This window comes from Somniosus microcephalus, chromosome 9 (genome assembly GCF_052327205.1).
Source record: "Somniosus microcephalus isolate GS21.2 chromosome 9, FLI_Smic_1.0, whole genome shotgun sequence".
NCBI classification, from domain to species: domain Eukaryota; kingdom Metazoa; phylum Chordata; class Chondrichthyes; order Squaliformes; family Somniosidae; genus Somniosus; species Somniosus microcephalus.
Window position 1 is genome coordinate 114,182,892 of NC_140995.1, and position 23,643 is coordinate 114,206,534.

The following is a 23,643-nucleotide window of genomic DNA, read 5'->3' on the forward strand; positions in this document are numbered from 1 at the left end:
TGCTTCAGCCTTGTCTTTTGCACTTGCATGCTGGACTCTGCCATCACTGAGGATGGGGATGTTCATGTTGTTTAATTGTCCACCACCATTCACGACTGGATGTGGCAGGACTGCAGAGCTTTGATCTGATCCGTTGATTGTGGAATCGCTTAGCTCTGTCTATAGCATGCTGCTTCTGTTGTTTAGCATGCATGTAGTCCTGTGTTGCAGCTTTCCCAGGTTGGCACCTCATTTTTAGGTATGCCTGGTGCTGCTCCTGGCATGCTCTTCTACATGCCTCATTGAACCAGGGTTGGTCCCCTGGTTTGATGGTAATGGTAGAGTGAGGGATATGCTGGACCATGACGTTACAGATTGTGGTGGAATATAATTCTGCTGTTGCTGATGGCCCACAGCGCCTCATGGATGCCCAGTTTTGAGCTGCTAGATCTGTTCTGAAGCTATCCCATTTAGCACGGTGGTAGTGCTACACAACATGATGGAGGGTGTCCTCAGTGTGAAGACAGAACTTTGCCTCCACAAGGTCTGTGAGGTGGTCACTGCTACCAATGCTGTCCTGGACAGATGCATCTGCGACAGGTAGATTGGTGAGGACGAGGTCAAGTAGGTTTTTCCTTTGTGTTGGTTCTCTCACCACCTGCCGCAGGCCCAATCTGGCAGCTATGTCCTTCAAGACTTCGCCAGCTCGGTCAGTAGTGATGCTACCGAGCTACTCTTGATGATGGACATTGAAGTCCCCCATCCAGAGTACCTTCTGTGCCCTTGCTACTCTCAGTGCTTCTTCCAAGTGGTGTTCAACATGGAGGAATACTGATTCATCAGCTGAGGGAGGGTGGTAGGTGGTAATCAGCTGGAGGTTTCCTTGCCTATATTTGACCTGAAGCGATGAGACTTCACGGGATCCGGAGTCAATGTTGAGGACTCCCAGGGCCATTCTCACCTGACGGTATACCACTGTGCTACCACCTCTGGTGGGTCTGTCCTGCATCCTGCTGGTGGGACAGGACATACCCAGGGATGGTGATGGAGGAGTTTGGGACATTGGCTGAAAGGTATGATTCTGTGAGTATGACTGTCAGGCTGGTGCTTGAATAGTCTATGGGACAGCGCTCCCAATTTTGGCACAAATCCTCAGATGTTAGTGAGGATGACTTTGCAGGGTCGACTGGGCTGGGTGTGCCTCTGTCACATCCGAATCCGGTGCCTAGGTCGATGCCAGGTGGTCTGTCAAGTTTTATTCTTATTATTGTTTTTCCTAGCAATTTGATACAACTGAGTGGCTTGCTAGGCCATTTCACAGGGCAGTTAAGAGTCAACCACATTGCTGTGTGGTCTGGAATCACATACAGACCATTAGGGGCAGGACAGCAGAGTCAAAGCCCTTTTGTCAATCATTGGTCTTGTGTGCCAGGAGAACAGTTGCGGCAGTAGCTCAGCGGAAGTGTTAAACTGGGAAAGCAGCCTACGCCCAAATTCTTTCTGGCCTGCAATTTGGTGCTTCTGTATTTTTAGTGAGATGAAGGCCTCAATTTTAACTGAGCTGTGGAGGCGGGCTTGGAGGCGTGCGGGGGGTTAAAAATCGCGAAAACTGGCGGTCAGGATCCCCGCCTGGTTCCCGACTCCGAGCCATTTTTACTCAGGCGTGTCTGATGGTCCCGAATCCGTCCCGCATCCAACAGGCGGGACTGGTCTTTAAGGCCCTTAATCACCGCTAAATGGCCTCTATAATGCCATTTTAACAGTCCCTTGCACTTTTAACCCTTTTCCCACGTAAAACACGCCTGGTGGGAATCACGACTGTGAAACCTGGCGGGAGCACTATTGGCTTGCTGACTATCAGCTGCAGGTCAACCATTAAAGAGGAGATTTGATCAGCCATCATTTGCAGGTGGCAGGATTTTTTGTCTCAGGCCTGGGGTAACTTTTACCAGGCTTAACCACACCTGTGGAAGGTTGGAGCCTGACACACATCTCCAGTGTGAACTCCTGGGAAACCCCTCTCGCCACCTTCACTCAGCGCTTCCTCAACGGAGGCATATGCCAGAAGCATGGGAGCCATTTTTTTCCTTCCCTGCTGGGCATTAGAAGAGCTTGAGCACCAGGCATGGCAGTAGCAGAACCAGCAACAGCAGCAGCAGCAGGCTGCTGCTTATGCACCTGAGGCAGCACAGGCCAGAAGGGGTCAGCGCCTGGAAGCCTGTCGGCGCAGGAGATACCCCCCAAACAGGGTCTACAGACACAGGGTCAGCTACCTCAACATGACTGAGCAGCAGTGCCAAAGGTGGCTCCGACTTTCGCGACAGGTAGTGAGTGACATCTGCGCAATGATACAGCAAAACCTACTGCCCAGAGGACCAGGTGGACACTCCTTACCAGTGGCCATCAATGTCACCACCGCATTCAACTTTTTTGCCTCAAGCTCATTCCAGAGATCAGCAGCAGACATCAGCGGCATCTCCCAGGTGGCCGCACACACTTGCATCACGCAGGTAACCGATGCCCTCTTTGCCCTCGCGCACAATCACATCCATTTCACCAAGGATCGCGCAAGTGTGACGGCGCGAGCGGTTGGATTAGCTCATCTGGCAGACTTTCCAAGGGTGCAGGGCACCGTTGAGTTAACACATGTGACCCTTAGGGCACCCCATCGCAATCCAGGTATTTTTGTCAATCGCAAGGGCTTCCACTCCCTTAATGTTCAGCTGGTGTGTGACCACAAGAACGAGATTTTTGCATGTTTGTGCCATGTACCCTGGCAGTTGCCATGACTCCTTCATACTGCGCCAGTCTAGTGTGCCTCCGCTATTCAGGCTGCCAGACCAACTTAACGGATGGCTACTTGGAGACAAGGGCTGTCCCCTGAAGACGTGGCTAATGACGCTGTTGAGGCCAGCCAACGAAGCGGAGGAGCGCTACAACTCCAGCCATATTTCCACTGGATCCATTATCAAGCAAACCATTGGTTTGCTGAAGGTACGCTTTAGATGCCTGTATAGATCAGGTGGAGCCCTACAGTACTCAGCAGCCAAGGTCTCCAGAATTGTCGTGGTTTGCTGGGAGAAGGGGGAGAAGGGAGAGGAGGAGGCGGTGATGACAACAACAACAGTAACTCCAGTGGGGCTCTGACCGAGGGCCCTGCAGTGGCATGCAAGTGTGAGCGCCTGGAGAGCAACCCCCACTACCTTGAGGTCTGCCACCAACCTGCCTCTCATGAGTCATCTCCCCCTCCGTGCCTGCAAGTGGCTGGAGAGCACCTTGCTGCAGATCAGGGGGGCCATGGGGACCCGTATCTGCAATGGGGTTTCTATGTTCAATAGATGCCCATCGCTCCTCAAGAAATGTCATTCTATTCTGAACACTCACCATGTTTTCCATACCCTGGCGCCTAACCTCCTCCATGACCGTAGCCCTCCTCTCCTCTACCGTAGCCAGCCTTACCATGGAGGCAGCAATCATTTCCACATAGGTAGCCATCCTTTCCATGTTGATGCGTTCATGTGCCAATGACTCCACAAAGGCTCTGCTCATGCTCGCTATGGACTCCTCCATTCGCTCCACACTCGCAGCGACCCCAGAGACTCTTGCATCTGTGCATGGAGTTCTATCACCTCTGATCTTATGGATGGACCCAGAGGCAGAGGGTCGACATGCAGCTGAGCCGAGCTGGCAGAGTCCTGCGCCCTCCGACGAGGACTCTCCACTGCTGTCCCTGACTCCACAATCTGCTGATGCTCACTTGTGATCTGTGATACACCAGGTGACAACACTACTCTATATCCCGAAGCTCCCACCGAGGTGTGAGTGTCTGCGCTGGTGCTGGGTGGGCTTATTTCTGCTGACGCTGCGCCCTCAAAGGTTGCAGATTCCTCTGAGGAGTCTGGAAGCTCAGGCTCTTCCTCCTGGACAGTGGGGACAGGGGCTCCCGATGGTCCTGTGGGGGAGTAAAGGAAAGAGTTAGAGATGGGAGGTCAAGGTTACATGCACATTGCATATTGCAGATGATCATAAGTCCATCTGTTATAGCTTCAGAATCATTATCAGTGACTCATGCAATGTCAATGAGAGAGATGGAAAACTATTCTGTCACCAGCTTGCTGTGATGCACCCGTCTGTCCGTCCCCAACGTGCGCATCTTTTTCAACCCCGACAATTTCCAGGACGGCTTCCTCCCAGGGGGTGAGCTGGGCTAGTGATGGTGGGCCTCCTCCTGTCCTGGCTCTTTCCCTTTTATTGTGAGCTCTCTTTTCCTGCAATGAGGGAGACAAGTGGAGGTTCAGTGAGAATGAAGGAGTGAGTGTAGAGATTGCATAGCATAGATACTTAGAAGGAGACAAAGATGGAGCGAGGTTGCAAGACCAAGGGCCCTCCCTGTGTGTTGTTAGTTGTGTTCAAAGCATCAGAGTGATAGGGAGTGTGAGGGCTGCATGGTGGAATAGTTAAGTGAATGTGAGCATAGAGAGGGAATGGGTAAGGGTGCATGGATGTGAGTGTCAAGTGGGATGTGGAGGAAGAGATTGCTAAAGCTGAGTGCTGGTGAGGAAAGGCAATGGGAATCAGATTGAGGGTGATGGGAACGTCATACTTACTTTTCTAGTGCGTTGAAGGTCATGGAATCTTTTCCTGCACTGCATCCAGGTGCGCCGTGTGACCCCCAAGGAGTTGATCTCCTCAGCCACCTGTATCCACACAGCCTTGGTCTGACTGAGAGGCCTCTTCCTCCCTGATGAAGGGAACAGGACCTCCCTGTGGGCCCTAGCCCCATCCACCAGTGCCTGTAGTACTACCTCATCAAACTTAGGAGCTGCTCTTGGCTTCCCGCTGGCCATTGTTCCTGCAGATTCCTGTGCCATCAAATGGAGAAAGCTTGGCAGTCTGCAGAAGAAGTAAGGCTTGCTGTGGACCTTAAATGCAGTAGCAATGATGACATCATTGGAGGGGACTTTCAGTCATGAGAAACCCATTTGCAAAGGCTTCACACACGTTGGAAATCAATTGGCCAATTGAGTTAAAATTGCAGCAATCTCCCACATCCATTTAGATTCATGTGGAAAACACAAAATTCGGGGAACACGCCAATAGCCCGCAGCTGAGTTAAAATTGAGGCCGAATTGTCTGTACCCAATTCATGCGTGAGCCTCATTAAGGGCCTAGATTTGATGCAAAAATACACAAGTCAGTGAGTGGTATTTGTGTAGGGTTTGCTCTCTTCTGCTTGTGTGCCCATTTGGAATGAGAAGAGATGAAGTTCAATGAATGCAGGAGTTATTAAATAGCCCTTGTATATTTACACTTTTTTACTAGGCATTTTTCCATACTTCTGAAATTTTTATTAATCTTTCCCCCCAAAAAATTGGTAGTCTTATTCTTCTGAGATAAGTTTGTTTTTAAAGAGCTTCACCTACGGCATTACAAGGTTGAGATAGAAGAAGGTATTCCTGACGCTGTTGTATATGGGTGATCCAAGCTCACAATGCATCATTTCCCTAAAAACATTTGGGAATCACACTCACATTAATTTCCTCATAATTTGCAATGGTTTTATTTGTCTCAGCGCACCCAATGAGCAAAGCTGAAATTGTGTTGGTTAAAGTAGATTATTCTGTGGGGAAATCAGTCCTGTTTCTAGAACAGCAAAATGTGGGCTCAAGTGACTTGACCATTTCATCTGTGAAATAGTTTCTCCCTGTGGTACCATTTTGTGGTACCAAATGACTAAATTCAACCCCAAGCTTCCTGCTGGATAATTTTTCCTAAATTAGGTGACAATTGAGGATAAGTCAACATGGTGTCATAAAAAGGAATTAAATCAAAATAATGAAAGTAATGAAGCAATAAGTGCTAATGTGATCATTGGACAATTAGTCTTAATTAGACAAGTTTGAATTGATGCACTGAACAGAGAAATTTGGTATATTCATGTTTGTAGTGCCATTGTAAGAGGCTTTACAGGACAGGGCTTTGTGACTGGTGGATTACCTTAATAGCTTATTCAAGCAATGCTCATTAGTTTAAGGTGCTGACTAGATTATGGACTCTAACCCTTACTGGTTATTTGTGGATGCAAATATACTTTTAAACAGGAAACTGAATTGTCTTCAAATTATATATGATAGGGTTCTTTAAATCAGGTTGCTATGTGATGGTTGCTACCTGTCATTTAGGTTCCCAGCTGCATTTTCACCGTCTCCATAGAAATGATGCATCTGATTGGTTTCCTGTCATAATTACGATGAGGAGTAAAATAGTTCACTTAAAGGGATGGTTCAAAGTAAATGACTATTACATTAAAACATAAAATGCTGGCAATATGCAGCAAGTCAGTCAGCCTCCATGAAGCGAAGTCGCAAATTACACTTTTAATTTACTTTTGAACCCTTTATATTATTTGCTTAAATGAGAAATTATTCCATATGTTTGTTACTCTTTCCGTGAAAAAGTTGCAACCATTGTTACTCCTGAATACCTAATTTTTAAACAATGCCCCCTAGATTTCGACCTATTCGTCATTGCAAACAATTTTACTGTGTCAACTTTATTATTCTCCTTCATGATCTTGGAAACGTGTATTAGGTCACCCCAAAGAGCCTCTTTAATAATAAAATGCTGCACATTCTCAAAACCAGTGATATCCTGCCTATGAATAGGTGACCAGTATTGCATACAGAAAAAATAGCATGGTGCAGATAAAGGTTTAGGTCATGTATACTGAAATTATTGCAGCTACCTTTCCTGTAAAATATTAGAGGCAAAATTCAATGCCTGTTGAGATTTGCTACTAAATAATGCCTTTACTGTGTTCGGTGGGGATAATATTACCTGCAAACTATAGGCCTTATATTTGGCTTTCCAAATCAGTGGCACCAATATGAGATAAATGGACAGAGAAAACTCAATATTCTCCTAAAGGGAAATATTCCACTGTATTGTATATGAATAAAAAATGGGTTTATGATGTAGTTACACATAGTGCAGAGGAAACCATCCTTCCTGATTCACATGAAAATCAGGACAAAGTAATTTTAAAGTGTTTTTGTTGGTTTTGATGTTGCCACCTTAGAGGTGGTGTAGCAGTGATGACATTTCATCATAGTATTTGTTTTAAGTAATGGCCCTGAAAACTGACTGATAATGATATAATGGCAGGCAGAGGTAGTATTTGGAGTAAGACTCTGGGTCTCCCCCATATTAGAGCTGTCCTGGAATTTCCTGGGGGTCTGAAAGCAAGCTCATTGCGCCCACCCCCTTGGAAATTGGCAGGAAGACAGCACTCACCAGAATTCCCACCAGTCCCACCTCTGTTGCCTCCAACTTACTGTACCGCTGCATCAACTGGGTGTACTGTACCTTAGGAAAGGCAAAAATGGGGCCTTCCAGATTATTAAAGGTTTTCTTCCAGCAGCTGGTTGTAAAGCAGGATGCAAAGGGCCAATGTCCTTTTTTGGACATGCTGTACACTTCTCTATTCTAACCTGAAATTGACAAGCATTTTACAATCTCCACAGTTCTCTGAACAAACAATTAAACTCTGACTGTCCATTTGAGTGGTGTTGACTTAACAGCAATTAGACTTTGTAGCTTTAAAGAAACACCGCTCCACTTTAGCAGAAGAATACACTGCGCATTACGTGGTGTAACACTCCTGTCCTTATAAAACAGCATATCATTCAAGCGACACATTGGAAGATCTTAATGTGTATCTAGTGTACACTAGTTACAGTTTGGATGATGTACTTTATAATGCAAAAGTATATATATATAAAAAAAGAAATAAACCCAGTAATTTCTTGCTCATTTTTTCTGGCCTTGATAATCTGACCCCTCTCCAGACAGGAGCCATAGATTTACAAGCAACTGCTAACCTACAGAAACATTCTCGTAGTTGTTGTGAGATGATTTGGAGTGAATTGCACTGATTTCAGTTAAAGCTTTCCATTTCAGTTAAAGATACGATCCTCCTGTTCCCCATGCAGTACTTGCACTGCTGCTAAGAGTTGTGTTGATAGATAAAACAAGGAATTTTACAAGTGCAGCTGGCAGGAAGGTCTCCGTACTGTTATGAAGTTGATTACTTCTGTAAGCAGTACCTTTATTACATTACTGCACAAATTTGTCAAATACTATACTTTCAATGATGGTGAGATGAGTAGTATGTGCATTTAGGTGGGTATAAAATTTCATTTATAGTTTGACTGAGCGTTAGTGTACACGTGAGAATGTACACAACAAAAATAAAGTTTATTTGAGTTCTCAAAGTGTGGAAATGACATTACTGAAGTTGTAAATCTTTTGAGAACTATTAACAGACATCAATTACAATTCAAAAGGTAATACAGTAAATTGATCAATCCCTTACTTCCAGAGAAAAACCATGCTGGCAAGGAAAGTGGGTCAGAGATAGCGCTATAACACTGTAGTGCTAAACCTTCAACCCATACTCCTTTGAGTGCTGCTCCCCTGGGAGTGCAAGGTCAATTAGTTTACCTTAATAACATTAGGCTAGAAATTACTGTTGGCTATTATAGTAGATGAATGCTTAATGTATTTGTATAACATTTTTCTGTCTGCAATTTTAATGGAGGCATTAATTTATTTAAAATAAATGGGTTAACACCTCTGTTAAAATAGTGGACAGAGCAATGTCATATGAAAATATTGATCAATCATCAACTGTAATTCCCAAAAGCAATATCTAGCCTATTCTTTCTAGTTTATAGAGATTACTGTTTTGTATATGTGATTTCCACACCCCTCCTGTATGGTCCCCGTCTTCACTCCTTGAAGTCCAAGAGGTGCAGACTTGAGAAAATCTGGCACACATCTAGTTTAGCCATCTAATGCCAAATTTGGCTGGATCAGATCAAGCACTGTCAGGTTACACTCTCCTCTGCCAAAACATTTCTCCAGGATCATCCTGGAAAATTACCCCTTGGTTCCACTTTTACCTATTCGAGCATAGCCTGAGCATCTCCAGCACTGGCTTCTCTTCCTGCCCAGCACACTGTTACCTCGGAGTCTCCCAAGGACCTATCTTTGGCCTCATTCCTCATCTACATACTGCTCTGTGGCGACACCATCCCCAGACATATGTATGCTGATGACAGCTAGTTCTACCTCTCTACCCAGTATTATCGACCCCTCCACTGCCTCTGTGTTTGACTGCTTGTCTGATATCCAGTCTTGGATGAGCTGCAATTTCCTCCAGTTAAACATTTGGAAGACTGATTACTATCTTCAGCTCTCACCACAAACCTCCTACCCTCGCCATTGATTCCATTCCCCTCCCTGGTTAGTGCCTCAAGCTGAACCAGACTGTTCACAATCTCGGCATCCTATTCGACTTCGAGTTGAGCTTCCAATGTCATGTACTCTCCATCAACAAGAGCACCTACTTCCTTTGTAAAATCGCCCACCTCTGCCCATTAGCCACTGAAACCCTCATCCATGCCCTTGTCACCTCCAGACTCGACTATTCCAATGCTCTCCTGGCCAGCCTCCCAACCCCCACAGTCTGCAAAGTGCTACTCATCAAATTTACACAGCCCATATCTTATCTTGCACCAATCCCACTCACCCATTACCTTTTCTCCATGTGATCTACATTGGCTCCCAGTTCCCTAATTCCTCAACTTTAAAGTTCTCATCCTTGTTTTTGATTCATTTCTTAGCCTTGCTGCTCCCTATCTCTCTAACCTCCGCCAGCTTTAGCACTCCTCATTGAATTCTCCATGTCTCTTAACACTGGCTTCTTGTGTAACACCCCTCCCCCTGCTTTAGTCCCACCATTGGTGGTCATGTTTTCAGGCACCTAGTCCTGACCATCTGGAATTCCCTCTAAATCTCTCCACCAATCTCTTCTCCTTTGAGGCCCTCCTTAAAACCCAAGTTTAGGTCTCCCCCCACCTAAAGCTCCTTCTTTGTTGGTGTACATTTATGTCTGATTACCCCTCTGTGAAGCACCTTTGGATGTTTTCCTATATTAAAGGTGCCATGTAAATTAAAGTTGTTGTTGGGGTTCCTCTTTATAAAAAAAATCAAATTCTGAGGATTTGTGTTCCTCTCATTTTTCTCCCTTTCTCTTTTGACCAGATCATGGACCTCTTGCAGCTGAGAAATGGGCAGACAAGCTGCTGCCAGTCTTTCACCTACAATACTCTTGAGCTGGCCTCTTGGTAGCCCATAAGAGAGACTTGGTAATGAGCCTCTGATTTTTCCCTTCCCTCTAGGAGAAGATACGAGCCTTCACTCAGTGCCTGCCCACAGCAACATGGCTGAAAGCAGGAGTGGGGGATTGAATATGTGTCACAACAATACAATGGCATTATATTTCTTTCATTCTTTAATAAACTCCTTGGATATGGTGAGCTTGACCAAGTCTCTGTGAAAACTTCAGATGTAACACCTCACAGTCACAGATCACATTATCTTATAGGGATGGAGGAGAAGGAAGCTAATAGGACTTATCTCACCTATCATCCATTTATAGGGCTTAGGAGCTCTGAAGCCCAGCTGTCACATCCCTTCCAGCTGAGGGAGGAGGGAGTGTGTCTTGTAACAGTAGTGATACAAACCCGCCTCCATCAGAAAGTATGCCCTCATATTACAAAGGTACAAAATTCTTCTTCTTCTTAGGCAGTCCCTCGGAACCGAGGATGACTTGCTTCCACATTAAAAATGAGTTCGCAGGTGACTGATTAGTCCAATGCAGGACCTACAATCTCTGTCACAGATGGGGCAGACGGTGGTTGAAGGGGCAGGTGGGTGGGGTGCTTGGGTTGATGTGCGCTCCTTGCGCTGCCTGTGCTTGGCTTCTGCTTGCTCCCGGCGAAGAGACTCGAGGTGTTCGGCGCCTTCCCGGATGCTTCTCCTCCATTTTGTGTGGTCTTGGGCCAGGGATTCCCAGGTGTCGGTGGGGATGTTACACTTTTTCAAGGAGGCTTTGAGGGTGTCCTTGAAGTGTTTCCTCTGCCCACCTGGGGCTCTCTTGCCGTGCCAGAGCTCCGAGTAGAGCGCTTGTTTTGGGAGTCAAAATGGTGCTCAAAGGACTAACAAAATGGCAGTTAAAACTTTTAGTTGAACTAAATTATCTGTAAAGCCTCATCCTTATGTTCACAAAATTAACAGTGTGCATTCTATTGCTAGTGATGGATGAACATGTCAACATGAAGCTACTCACGGAGATAAATATTTGCCAGGTGTGTTGACAGTTGCATGAGAAAATAGATCTAATGTCCACCATTGATTTGTGTTTTTCAGCTGATCGACCACCAGCTCCTGTCAATGTCACTGTCAGTCACCTGAAGGCCAACTCAGCCATTGTATCCTGGGATGTTCCCGAAGGAGATGTTATCATTGGTTATGCCATATCACAACTGGTAATGCCTCACAATATAATTTCGCTGCTTGGTTGCTGTTTACAAAATCTCAGCAGACTCCATTACCTCCTGCTTGATCCAGTTTTGTTCAGCAAGTGCCAGTTTTCATTGAAATCAATGTCAGAACAGTTGAACCCATTCCTGAAAGATAACAATTACAAATGTTATGGTCCAGAAGTTGTGAGTGGTAATTTAAATAGTAGGATTTTTGCTGCTAAATAGCAGAAGCTTTGGGGGTGATTAATGTACAAGGACAATTTTCTATTTTTCATTCAAAGGAATGTGGTACCTTTCAATTTATAATACATCATATTTTAGAACACCTTATTAAGATGACAATTCTGCCATTTTCCATATAGGAGCACACACTGATGCTCAATTTCTGTTGCACTTCATTAGATGTGATCTGAATACATATACAGTTACTTTGAGAATCCATCTCTGTAAAATGTAAAAGGTAGGCTTGAATTTCCACAGGGTTCTTCCAATCCCTTGCCGTAACTTCAGTGGGAGATCAACATAACTCCGGGAGACATGGGCCGGAATTATGTAGAGGAAGGCGGGTTGGGGGGCTCCGAGGCGGTCGGAAAACCCAAGAGGCCGGGTTTCCCGCCCGCAGCCAGCCAGATTGAGAGGCTTGGCTGGCTGCGGGTAGATAGGCCTGCGGCTAAACAGAGGAAGGAGGGAGGAAGGGATTGTGAGAGGGCTAGGCCTTTAAATGGATCGGGGTGTGGGGGGAGAGAGGATCAGGGTTCGGGGGGGAAGGGGGGAGAGAGGATCAGGGGTCGGTGGGGTGGCGGAGAGGATCAGGGGTCGGGGTGGGGAGAGAGGATCGGGGATCAAGCCGGGCAGATGATCGTGGGGGGGGGGGGGGTGGGGGCGGTCGGCCAGCGATCGGGGCTGGTTGATCGGGTGGATGAAGAGGATGTCGGGGCCGGCCACCAGAGGATCGTGGCTGGCCTCAGCTTTATCGTTGTGGGTGGACGGCCTAGGGGGGTGTTCAGTGGCCTGGGGAGGTGTTCAGAGGCCTCGTGGGGGCGTCTCCAATCATGGGGGCTAGGTTAGGTAGGGACCCTGGATCCAGGAGGTAGGTATTGTAGTGTATGTACCTTTAAGAGAGAACTACTTTTACAGCTCCTGTATACTGTATTACCGGCAGTGACCACACCTGTATATAAGCCTTGAGCAGGCATCTGTACTGTTAGTCTTTAGACTACCCTCCTTCAGTAAACACCTGTTGATTGTTAATCTGCAGCCTCCGTCTAGTTATTGAAGAACACCATACTTTAAGGTTCACGGATTCAACAGTGGCGACGAGGTCGATTCGAATCTACCTGCAACTCTGCATTTCCTTTCAAGGATTCGCTCCGGGAGGACGGTGGAAGAAAGTCGAGGCCAGAAGCACGGGCGTCGACCACGAGCAACCGCCCAGTCATCCGGCAGAGAGTGAACATCGCAGGGGAGGCTGTTGAGAGCTGGGCTTGGTTCTCCAGCCACGACGATCCAGCAACAGACTGGCAACAGGTACAGCGCAGACCCTTCCCGGACAGCGGCGGCTGGAGCCGACCGACGGCACAGAAAAGGCCGAGCAGCGTCGACGTGGTAAGAGAGAGGGTAAAGCGCACAGGGCGCAGCCGGGGGTTGAAGACCGAGTGGCGTCGACGGGAAACAAAAAGAGAGAGAGGGTAAGGCACAGCCGGGGTTCAGGACCGAGCGGCGGCAACGAGAGAGGTGCACAGGAGAATGCGCAGAGTGCAGCCAGGGCTCAAGGGCTGAGCAGCGTCCGCGGGGAAAGAAAGGAAGCGCGGGAGACGCCATTTGAGCCGCGGAGAAGAAGGGAGAGCGCGGGAAGAAAGGAAAGCGCGGGAGACGCCATTTTGAGCCAGCGGAGAAGAAGGGAGAGCATGGGAGACGCCATTTTAGATAGTTTAACCACACCCAGGGATGCCGAAGATTGGCAGTGTCACTGCGTTCGACAATGAAGTCGAAGATTGGGCGACATATGTGGAACACATTGAGGTGTACTGCAAGGCGAATGAAGTGCCAGATGCCAGGAAAGCACTGGTTTTGTTGAATTCCATGGGTGCAAAAATGTATGGCTTACTGCGAAACCTAATAACCCCAGAGAAGCCCGTGGATAAGGATTTCGAAAGCATAGTGGAAATCCTACAGGACCACTTAAACCCCACACCGCTGCTGATAGTAGAAAGATTTAAGTTCCACAAAAGGAACCAGCATAAAGACGAAAGTAATGCTGAGTATTTAACGGAACTGCGCAAGCTATCGAAACACTGCCAGTTTGGAATGGGACTAGCAGATACGTTAAGGGACAAGTTTGTGTGTGGGCTTCAAAGTGAAGGAACCCAGAAACGGCTTTTATCAGAAAAGGATCTTACGCTGGACAAGGTTTTCAGCATGGCAGTATCACATGAAGCAGCCGCACGGGGCGCTGCAGAGATACAACGGAGACCGCAAGAATATGGCACCAATGAAATGTCATATGGAGCAGGGAAGTGTTATCGCTGCGGCAGAACAACACACGACCAGAAGGATTGTTGGTTCAAGGACCAAGTGTGCAGACAGTGTGGAAAAGCAGGACACATAGCAAGAGTCTGCAGGTCAGGGAAGAAAACCAGCAGCAAGAAATCTCCACAGGAGAAGTACAAAAAGGTACATAAGGTGATGGACAGTAGTTCAGACGAACAGAAAAGTGATACAGACTCCGGAAGCAAGGAGCTGGGTTGTCTGAAACTACATAAGGTAATCAAAATGGAGGATCACCAGACTATCTGGGTCACGCTCAAGATAGACGGAGTCCAAGTGAAAATGGAATTGGACACAGGATCAGCCCTAACAGTCATAAACTGAAGGGACTACAAGCGGCTATTCTCACATATACCCTTGAAAGCTACAGAGATTGTCTTGAAGACGTACACGGGGCAAAAAGTCTACCCCAAAGGAAAAATAAGGGTGAACGTGATATACAAAGGCCAGGAAATACCAAAAATGGACCTATATGTATTGCCAGATGGAGGACCACCACTACTAGGACGTGAATGGATCCGGAAGATACAATTAGATTGGCATTCCATACAGGCACTGAAGGTTGAGGCCAAAAAGGATGACGACATCACACCTGGACGACTGTCAAAAATGCTAACTGACGCACAAGAAGTGTTCCAGGAGGGACTCGGAACACTAAAAGGCATAACAGCGACGATTAAAATAGAGGAAAATGCAAGCCCAAAGTTTTTTTAAGGCCAGACCGGTGCCTTATGCGATCCGACCAGCCGTCGAAGCAGAGCTGGAAGGGTTGGAACGTTCAGGAGTACTGTCCAAAGTAGACTGGAGCGAGTGGGCTACACCCATCGTTCCTGTAATGAAGTGGTCGTTGAGTAATACGCCTGGGGAACCAAAGAAGGTCCGCATCTGTGGGGATTTTAAGGTGACAGTGAACCCAGTCCTTCACACGGTACAATATCCGCTTCCACGGATTGAAGATATTTTCGCCTCGCTGTCTGGAGGATAACGCTTCACTAAGATTGATCTGGCCCAGGCGTACCTGCAAATGGAGGTAGAAGAAGCCTCGAAACAATACCTCACGATCAACACTCACAAAGGTCTCTACCAATACAGCCGGCTGGTGTTCGGGGTAGCATCGGCTCCGGCTATTTGGCAAAGGGCAATGGATCAAGTCCTGCAAGGGATTCCAGGGACCCAGTGTTATTTGGACGACATCCTGGTCAAGGGCGAAAATGACAGTGATCACCTCGCCAACCTGGAGAAGGTGCTCACTAGATTGAAGGAATATGGGCTACGAGCTAATCGCCACAAGTGCGAGTTTTTCCAGAAGCAGATCTCGTATTGTGGCCACGTTATTGATGAAGAGGGGTTACATAAGTCCCCTGAAAAGATTGAGACAGTAGTTAAGGCTCCAGCACCGGAAAATGTGTCACAACTGAGGTCGTTCCTCGGGCTGGTGAACTACTACCATAAGTTCTTACAAAATTTGTCTACAGTATTACACCCACTGAACACCCTACTGCAAACGGGGGTACCATGGAAGTGGAATGACGAATGTAAACGAGCTTTCCAGAAGTGCAAAGAATTGATCACATCAAAAGAGGTGTTGGCCCATTTCAACCCAGCACTACCAATTCGGTTGGCGTGTGATGCATCACCCTATGGAATTGGAGCGGTGCTGTCGCACAAATTCCCAGACAGGTTGGAGAGGCCAGTCGCCTTTGCGTCTCGGTCACTAACCTCAGCCGAGCGCAACTACACCCAGATTGACAGGGAGGCCCTCAGCCTAGTATGGGGAGTAAAAATATTCAACCACTATCTGCATGGGCAGAAGTTCACCTTGCTGACTGACCACCAGCCACTTGTCTCCATCTTTAATACAAAGACGGGCGTTCCGGTGATGACTGCACAACGGCTACAAAGATGGTCCCTTTTTCTAGGGGCGAACCAATATGAAATAGAGTATGAGGGCACAAAATAGCATGGAAACGCTGATGGGCTATCACGCCTGCCACTGCCTTCTGCGGAGGAAGCACCAGCAGTGGATCCTGTCGAAATATTTTATTCGTCGACAATTGAACGCTTGCCAGTAACTAACGCGGATATAGAGGAGACCCGAAATGATCCGACACTGTCTCGGGTATATGATTTGACGGTGAAGGGATGGCCAACAAATGGCGACTCACTGTTGCCAGCATTCTCATCCAGAAGAGAACAGCTGTCAGTATGCCAGGGGACAGTGATGTGTGGATCCCGAGTGGTAATTCCACCCAAATTAAGGGAGAGAGTGCTCAATGAGCTTCACGAAGGCCATCTGGGAGGGGTGAAAATGAAAAGTCTTGCTAGGGCTTATGTGTGGTGGTCGGGGATCGATCAACAAATCGAGGACCTAACAAAGAGCTGCTCAGAATGCCAGAAGGTCCAAAATGCACCACCACATGCCCCTCTATACCCATGGCCCTCCTCTCCATGGCAACGGGTGCATATTGACTTTGCTGGTCCATTCATGGACTCAATGTTCTTAATAGCAGTGGATGCGCACTCGAAATGGCCTGAGGTGATAAAAATGTCCTCCACCACTACGGAGAAAACGATTGCAGTCCTACGGACCATATTTGCCAGGAACGGCTTGCCAGAGCAGATTTGCTCTGATAACGGACCACAGTTTGTGTCCGAAGAGTTTCGGAAATTTATGAGAAGGAATGGGGTAAGGCATTACACATCCGCCCCGTATCATCCAGCCACAAATGAATTGGCTGAAAGGTTCGTACAAACCTTTAAAAAGGCAGTAACGGCCATGTGCGATGATGACATTCCACTACAGCATAAGGTGGACAATTTCCTGTTAGCCTGCAGAAATGCGACACATGCAGTTACCAACCAGACCCCAGCCATGATGTTCTTTAACCGAAGGTTGAGATCTCGCCTGGATTTGCTCAGACCAAATGTGCGAAGAAATGTTGAGAATAAGCAATTCCAGCACATCAATGAGAAGCCGACAAGGAGCTTCAATGTAGGACAACCAGTCTTGGCCCGCGACTACCGAACAGAGAAATGGCAACCCGGAACGATATGCACACAGCAGGGGCCACTAATGTACACAGTGGATGTCGGGGAGAACATTGTGAGACGCCATGTCGACCAGATCCTAGCGTCACAGGAACGAGTCCACCCCATGTCTCGCGTACCTGGGGATCAACCCGACATACTGGTAGCATCTACCCCAGAAACAGTAGCAGCGGAAACTGATGAACTAACCGACGACGGGGCCAGAATCGCCTCCGCACCAAGAACAAGACACTCAGGAAAGGCGCTATCCAGAAAGGATCAGGAAGCCGCCCCAAAGACTGAATCTATAAATGGACTATTTCAGTTAAATGTGCATGTTAAAGTGTTAACTGTTATTTGAATGTTATGGTACTGTTAATCTAAAAGGGGAGGAATTGTAGTGTATGTACCTTTAAGAGAGAACTACTTTTACAGCTCCTGTATACTGTAGTACCGGCAGTGACCACACCTGTATATAAGCCTTGAGCAGGCATCTGTACTGTTAGTCTTTAGACTACCCTCCTTCAGTAAACACCTGTTGATTGTTAATCTGCAGCCTCCGTCTAGTTATTGAAGAACACCATACTTTAAGATTCACGGATTCAACAGGTATAAAGCCACTTACCTCCTGGATGCAGCAGTCCCCGTCTTGCTTTAACTGCTGGGTTTCATGAATTGTGTGAAACCCGTCCACATGCAGTTTATAACAAAATGGAGGTTAACAAAGAGGCTTCCAGCCTCATTATAATATTTCAATTGACGTTCCTCCCCCTGGGAGTGGGTTGGTCCTCCCCCCCTCCCCACCACCATCCTGCCTCCATTAAAACTGGAAATGGGTGGTTTGGAGGCGGGATCAGGTCGGGAATCCCATTTTTAACAATTTAACTACCCCCATGCTCCAAACCCACCCTTTTTTTAGGTTAAAATTCCCCCCATTATATAGGAACAGGAGTAGGCCATTTAGCTCTTCAAGCCTGTTCCACCATTCAAATGAGATCATGGCTGATCTACGACCTAACTCCATATACCCACCTTTGCCCCATATCCTTTAATACCTTTGGTTAACAAAAAGCTATCAATCTCAGACTTAAAATTAACAATTGATCTAGCATCAATTGTCGTCTGCGGAAAAGAGTTCCAAACTTCTACCACCCTTTGTGCGTAGAAGTGTTTCTTAATTTCACTCCTGAAAGGTCTGGCTCTAATGTTTAGACTATAACTCCTAGTCCTAAACTCCCCAACCAGCGGAAATAGTTTCTCTCTATCTACCCTATCAGCTCCCCTTAATACCTTGAAAATTTCAATCAGATGACCCCATAACCTTTTAAATTCTAGGGAGTACAACCCTAATTTGTGTAATCTCTCCTCGTAACTTAACCCTTGGAGTCCAGGTACTATTCTGGTAAACCTACGCTGCACTCCCTCCAAGGCCAATTTATCCTTCCTAAGGTGTGGTGCCCAGAACTGCTCACAGTACTCCAGGTGTGGTCTAACCAGAGCTTTGTACAGCTGCAGCATAACTTCTACCCCCTTGTATTCTAGTTCTCTAGATATAAAGGCCAGCATTCCATTAGCCTTTTTGATTATTTTCTGTACCTGTTCATGACATTTTAGTGATCTACGTACCTGAACCCCCAAGTCTCTTTGGACCTCCACTGTTTTTAGTTTTTCACCATTTAGGAAGTACCCTGTTCTATCCTTTTTAGGTCCAAAGTGGATGACCTCACATTTGCCTACATTGAAATCCATTTGCCACAGTTTTGCCCATTCACTTAATCTATCAATATCCCTTTGTAATTTTATGCTTTCATCTATACTGCCTACAATGCTGCCTATCTTTGTGTCATTGGCAAATTTGGATATATGGCTTTCTTTCCCATCATCTAAGTTGTTAATAAATACGGTGAATAATTGCGGCCCCAACACAAATCCCTGTGGGACACCACTAGTCACATCCTGCCAATTAGAGTACCTACCCATTATCCCTACTCTCAGTCTCCTGCCGCACAGCCAATTTCCTAACCAGGTCAATAATTGGCTTTCAATTCCATGGGCTTCAATCTTAGTTAATAATCTCTTATGAGGACATTATCAAATGTCTTCTGGAAGTCCATATAATTAACATCCATAGACATTCCCCTATCCACTGCTTTAGTCACCTCTTCAAAAAATTCAATCAGGTTTGTCAGGCATGACCTACCCTTTACAAATCCATGCTGGCTCTCTCTGATCAGCTGAAAATTTTCAAGGTGTTCAGTCACCCTATCCTTAGTTATAACCTCTAGGGGGGGGAATATTGGGTTGCTTTGCGCCTCCCGTTAGCGCCCCGCGGCGCTGCGCTGCTGGTGATGACATCATCACCGTGCGCAGCGCCCCACTCGTGCCCCGGCCGCAATCTTCGGTAACGCCCCCTAACTTACCGCTGGACGCTATGTCCGACAGGGTCAGGGGGGCCTACCTGCGGCCGGGGAGGCGCAATTTAAAGGCGAGGTGTGGGGCGGCCATTTTTGTTGCTGGCCGCCTGCCAGCACCTGCCTGCGCTCCCGACCCCAGCCTCCTGAAACGGCCCCCCACCGCGGAGTGCCAGCTGTGCTCCAAGAGCCCGACACTTCTCTTGAGTGCCAGGCTCTTTTGCCAGCGCTCCCAATCCCCGGGGGCCCAGCTGGGCCCCAGGTCGCGCTGCGCAAGGCCCTTCCCCTTTAAGAAGTGGAGGAAGGCCTGCAACAGGGTGGCGCGACGTACCGCAGTGCCATCACATAGCACCGCGATATTGACTCGCAGCGCCCCAAGTGGGATGCAGGGCACTTCCAGTAACGCCCCGCTACCCTCTTGGGGCACAACCACTGAAATTCCAGCACAGGGGCGCTAATTTTTCTGAAGCGCTAATACTCAATTTTTAGCCCTAGAAATTTCCTGACAACAGATGTTGGGCTAACTGGTTTATAATTCCCTGGTTTCCCTCTCTCGCCATTCTTAAATAACGGAGTGACATGCTCAATTTTCCAATCTAAAGGAATGGTTCCTGAATCGAGAGAAATTTGGAAGATTATAGATAGGGCATCTGCAATGTTCTCACTTACTTCCAGTCCTGGGGATTTGTCACTCTTTAGTGCCATTATTTTCTTCATTACTATTATTTTGCTTACATTAATGTTGCTGAGTCCCCGTCCCTGATTCAATATTAGTATCCTTGGGATTTCCGGCATGGTATCCTTTTCCTCTACTGTAAATACTGATGCAAAGTAATTATTCAACCTGTCTGCCATTTCCTTATTATCATTGACAATATCACCAATATCAGTTTTCAAGGGGTCAACATTGCTCCTGACCACTCTCTTTTTCCTAATATAATTGTAAAAAAAAATTGTGTTGATTTTGATATCCCTTGCAAGTTTCTTTTCATACTCCCTTTTTGTAGCTCTGTTTTGTCACCATTTGCTGTTCTATGTATCTTTCCCATTCACCAGGATCTGTGCTATTTTTTGCCTTTTTGTATGCCCTTTCCTTCAGTTTTATGCTGTCCCTTGACTCTTTAGTTGTCCATGGCTGTTTTTTTTGGCAAGCAGAGCTCTTGCCCCTCAGGGGTATAAACTGGTTCTGTATCACATTGAATTCTTTTTGAAATCCCTCCCACTGATCTTCTGTCGTTTTACCCATTAACAGATTTGCCCAATTTACTGTGGACAGTCTCTGTCTCATCCCATTGAAGTCAGCCTTCTTCAAATCTAGAATCTTAGTAGCTGTTTCACGTTTCTCCCTTTCAAACACTATCTTGAACTGGATCATGTTATGATCGCTATTAGATAAATGTTCACGCATCGTTAGGCTGTTAACTAAATCTGGCTCATTACTCATTACTAAACCTAATATGGCGTGTCCCCTTGTTGGTTCTAGGATATATTGTTGCAGAAAACTATCCTGGACACACTCAAGAAATTCACTACCTTAGCTGGTCATTTATGCCGTTTCTCTAGGGGGTTCTGCCGATCTCCCGCCAGAAAACCACTACGGAAACTCAGTTGGAAATGTACTCCCAACAGTGAGGGCCCTAAATTTCCCAGGGAGCACACTACTGAATACAACATCGACCTTTTGCACACTGTTAGATTTTGGGATCTTTTGACCATTTTTCCACAAAGGATTTGGAAAACCGTTACTTTCAACGCTGTGTTTTAAAGTGCAGTGTTTTCATGCAAGTTTTTTTTTCAAAGGTGTGGCATGAGATTAGAGGTAGTTAAGATGCTAATAAACTAATTTAATTGTTCTTTCCTCATAGCTTGTAAGTAATTAATCGGTTATCTTCTCTTGGTAACCGATAAATGGCTCACGCCCATTGTGCTGGGGTGTCTCTGGTCTTGGACACTAGGCGGGGGATCTGGTAGACCTTCCCTTTCCAGCTGTGAACAGCAAGAGATAAAACACAGAGATGACACACAGGCAGACTATCCTCCTGAAACATGAAGGCAGTCAGGTTTGTTAAAGGATTGAATTAAACGATCATAATGGCTTTTTGAAATGTTCATTTTGTTGTGAAATAAAGCAGCTTAATTCTTCATTTCTGGCCTAGTCTCAACAACTGTTTGCTCGATCCACCTTCAGAGAAACTGAAGAAATACTGGTGCAAGAGACTTGAATATCTAGTCCAGGTCACAAGGGGATATTATTGATTTACACCCGGGTTACGCTATTGTGCAAGTAAATGCAGTGATGCATGAGTTAACGCCTAACCACCGAACCCAAAATGCTCCCGAATTTTTAACACACATATAGACATTGTTTATTTCCCTTGCACCAACAACAACAACAACTTGTATTTATATAGCACCTTTAACATAGTAAAACGTCCCAAGGCGCTGCATAGGAATATTTTAAGACAACAAATTTGACACCGATCCACATAAGGATAAATTAGGGCAGGTGACCAAAAGCTTGGTCAAAGAAGTAGGTTTTAAAGAGCGTCTTAAAGGAAGAAAGAGAGGTAGAGAAGCGGAGAGGTTTAGGGAGGGAATTCCAGAGCTTAGGGCCTAGGCAACAGAAGGCACGACTACCAAAGGTCGAGCGATTATAATCAGGGATGCTCAAGAGGGCAGAATTAGAGGAGCGCAGATATCTCAGGGGTTTGTGGGGCTGAAGGAGATTACAGAGATAGGGAGGGGCGAGGCCATGGAGGGATTTGAAAACAAGGATGAAAATTTTGAAATCGAGGCGCTGCTTAACTGGGAGCCAATGTAGGTCAGCGAGGACCGGAGTGATGGGCAAACGGGACTTGGTGCGAGTTAAGACATGGGCAGCAGACTTTTGGATGACCTCAAATTTATGTAGGGTGGAATGTGGGAGGCCAGCCAGGAGTGCGTTGGAATAGTCAAGTCTAGAATTAACAAAGGCATGGATGATGGTTTCAGCAGCGGATGAGCTGAGGCAAGGGCGGAGATGGGCGATGTTATGGAGGTGGAAGAAGGCGGTCTTTGTTATGCTGCGATATGTGGTTGGAAGCTCATTTCAGGGTCAACTATGACACTAAGGTTGCGAACAGTGTGGTTCAGCCTCAGGCAGATATTAGGGAGGGATCGAGAGAAGTGGTGGTGAGGTACAGCTGGGTGTCGTCAGCATACATGTGGAAACTGCCGCTGTGTTTTCGGATGATGTCACCAAGGGGCAACGTGTAGATGAGAAATAGGAGGGGGCCAAGGATAGGTCCTTGGGAGACACCAGAGGTAACGATGCGGGAGTGGGAAGAGTAGCCGTTGCAGGTGATTCTCTGGTCCCACCCAGCTGGACGACAGTGGTGAGACGTTGGAGAAGGATGGAGTGGTCAACCGTGTCAAAGGCTGCAGACAAGTCAAGAAGGACGAGGAGGGATAGTTTACCTTTGTCACAGTCACAAAGGATGTCATTTGCGACTTTGATGAGAGCTGTTTCAGTACTGTGGCAAGGGCGGAAACCTGATTGGAGGGACTCAAACATGGAATTGCGGGATAGATGGGCACGGATTTGGGAGACAACAACGCGTTCAAGGACTTTAGAGAGGAAAGGGAGGTTGGAGATGGGGCGGTAATTTGCAAGGACGGTGAGATCAAGGTTTGTTTTTTGAGGAAAGGGGTGATGATGGCAGATTTGAGGGAGAGGGGGACAGTACCTGAGGAGAGAGAACCGTTAACAGTATCAGCTAACATGGGAGCGAGAAAAGGAAGTTGGGTGGTCAGCAGTTTGGTGGGAATAGGGTTGAGGGAGCAGGAGGTGGGTCTCATAGACAAGATGAGCGCAGAGAGATCATGAGGGGAGATCGGAGAGAAAATGGAGTAAGATGTGAGTTCAGGGCTAGGGCAAGGGGGAACCTTAGAGGAAGTTTGGTCCAGTGGGCTAGGGGAAGGAAGGGAAGTGGCAGAGGCAGCTGAACGGATGGTCTCAATCTTAGAGACAATGAAGTCCATGAGCTCATCACACTTGTTATGGGAGGTGAGGATGGAGGAGACAGGGGGAGAAGGGTTTAAGAAGACGGTTAGCAGTAGAGAATAGGAGCCGGGGTTTATCTTTGTATTCCAGCATGATTCTGGAATAGTGAGCAATTTTGGCAGACTAAAGCAGGGTCCGATAGTGGTTTATGTGGTCCAGCCAGATCTGTCAGTGAATGGCTAAATCAATTGTCTGCCATATCCGTTCAAGTCTGCGTCCCTTGGATTTAAGGGAGCGAAGATGAGAG

General features: G+C 46.8%; 1 protein-coding gene across 1 annotated transcript in view; it reads left to right on the forward strand.

The window, feature by feature from the left end:
• LOC147112608 (fibronectin type III domain-containing protein 4-like) overlaps positions 1-23,643 on the forward strand; it is a 347,906-nt gene that overhangs the window by 126,097 nt on the left and 198,166 nt on the right. Inside the window, exon 2 of the mRNA XM_085997029.1 lies at positions 11,254-11,372. Within this exon, the coding sequence (XP_085853155.1) occupies positions 11,254-11,372 (119 nt within the window). The remainder of the gene's footprint in view (positions 1-11,253; positions 11,373-23,643) is intronic.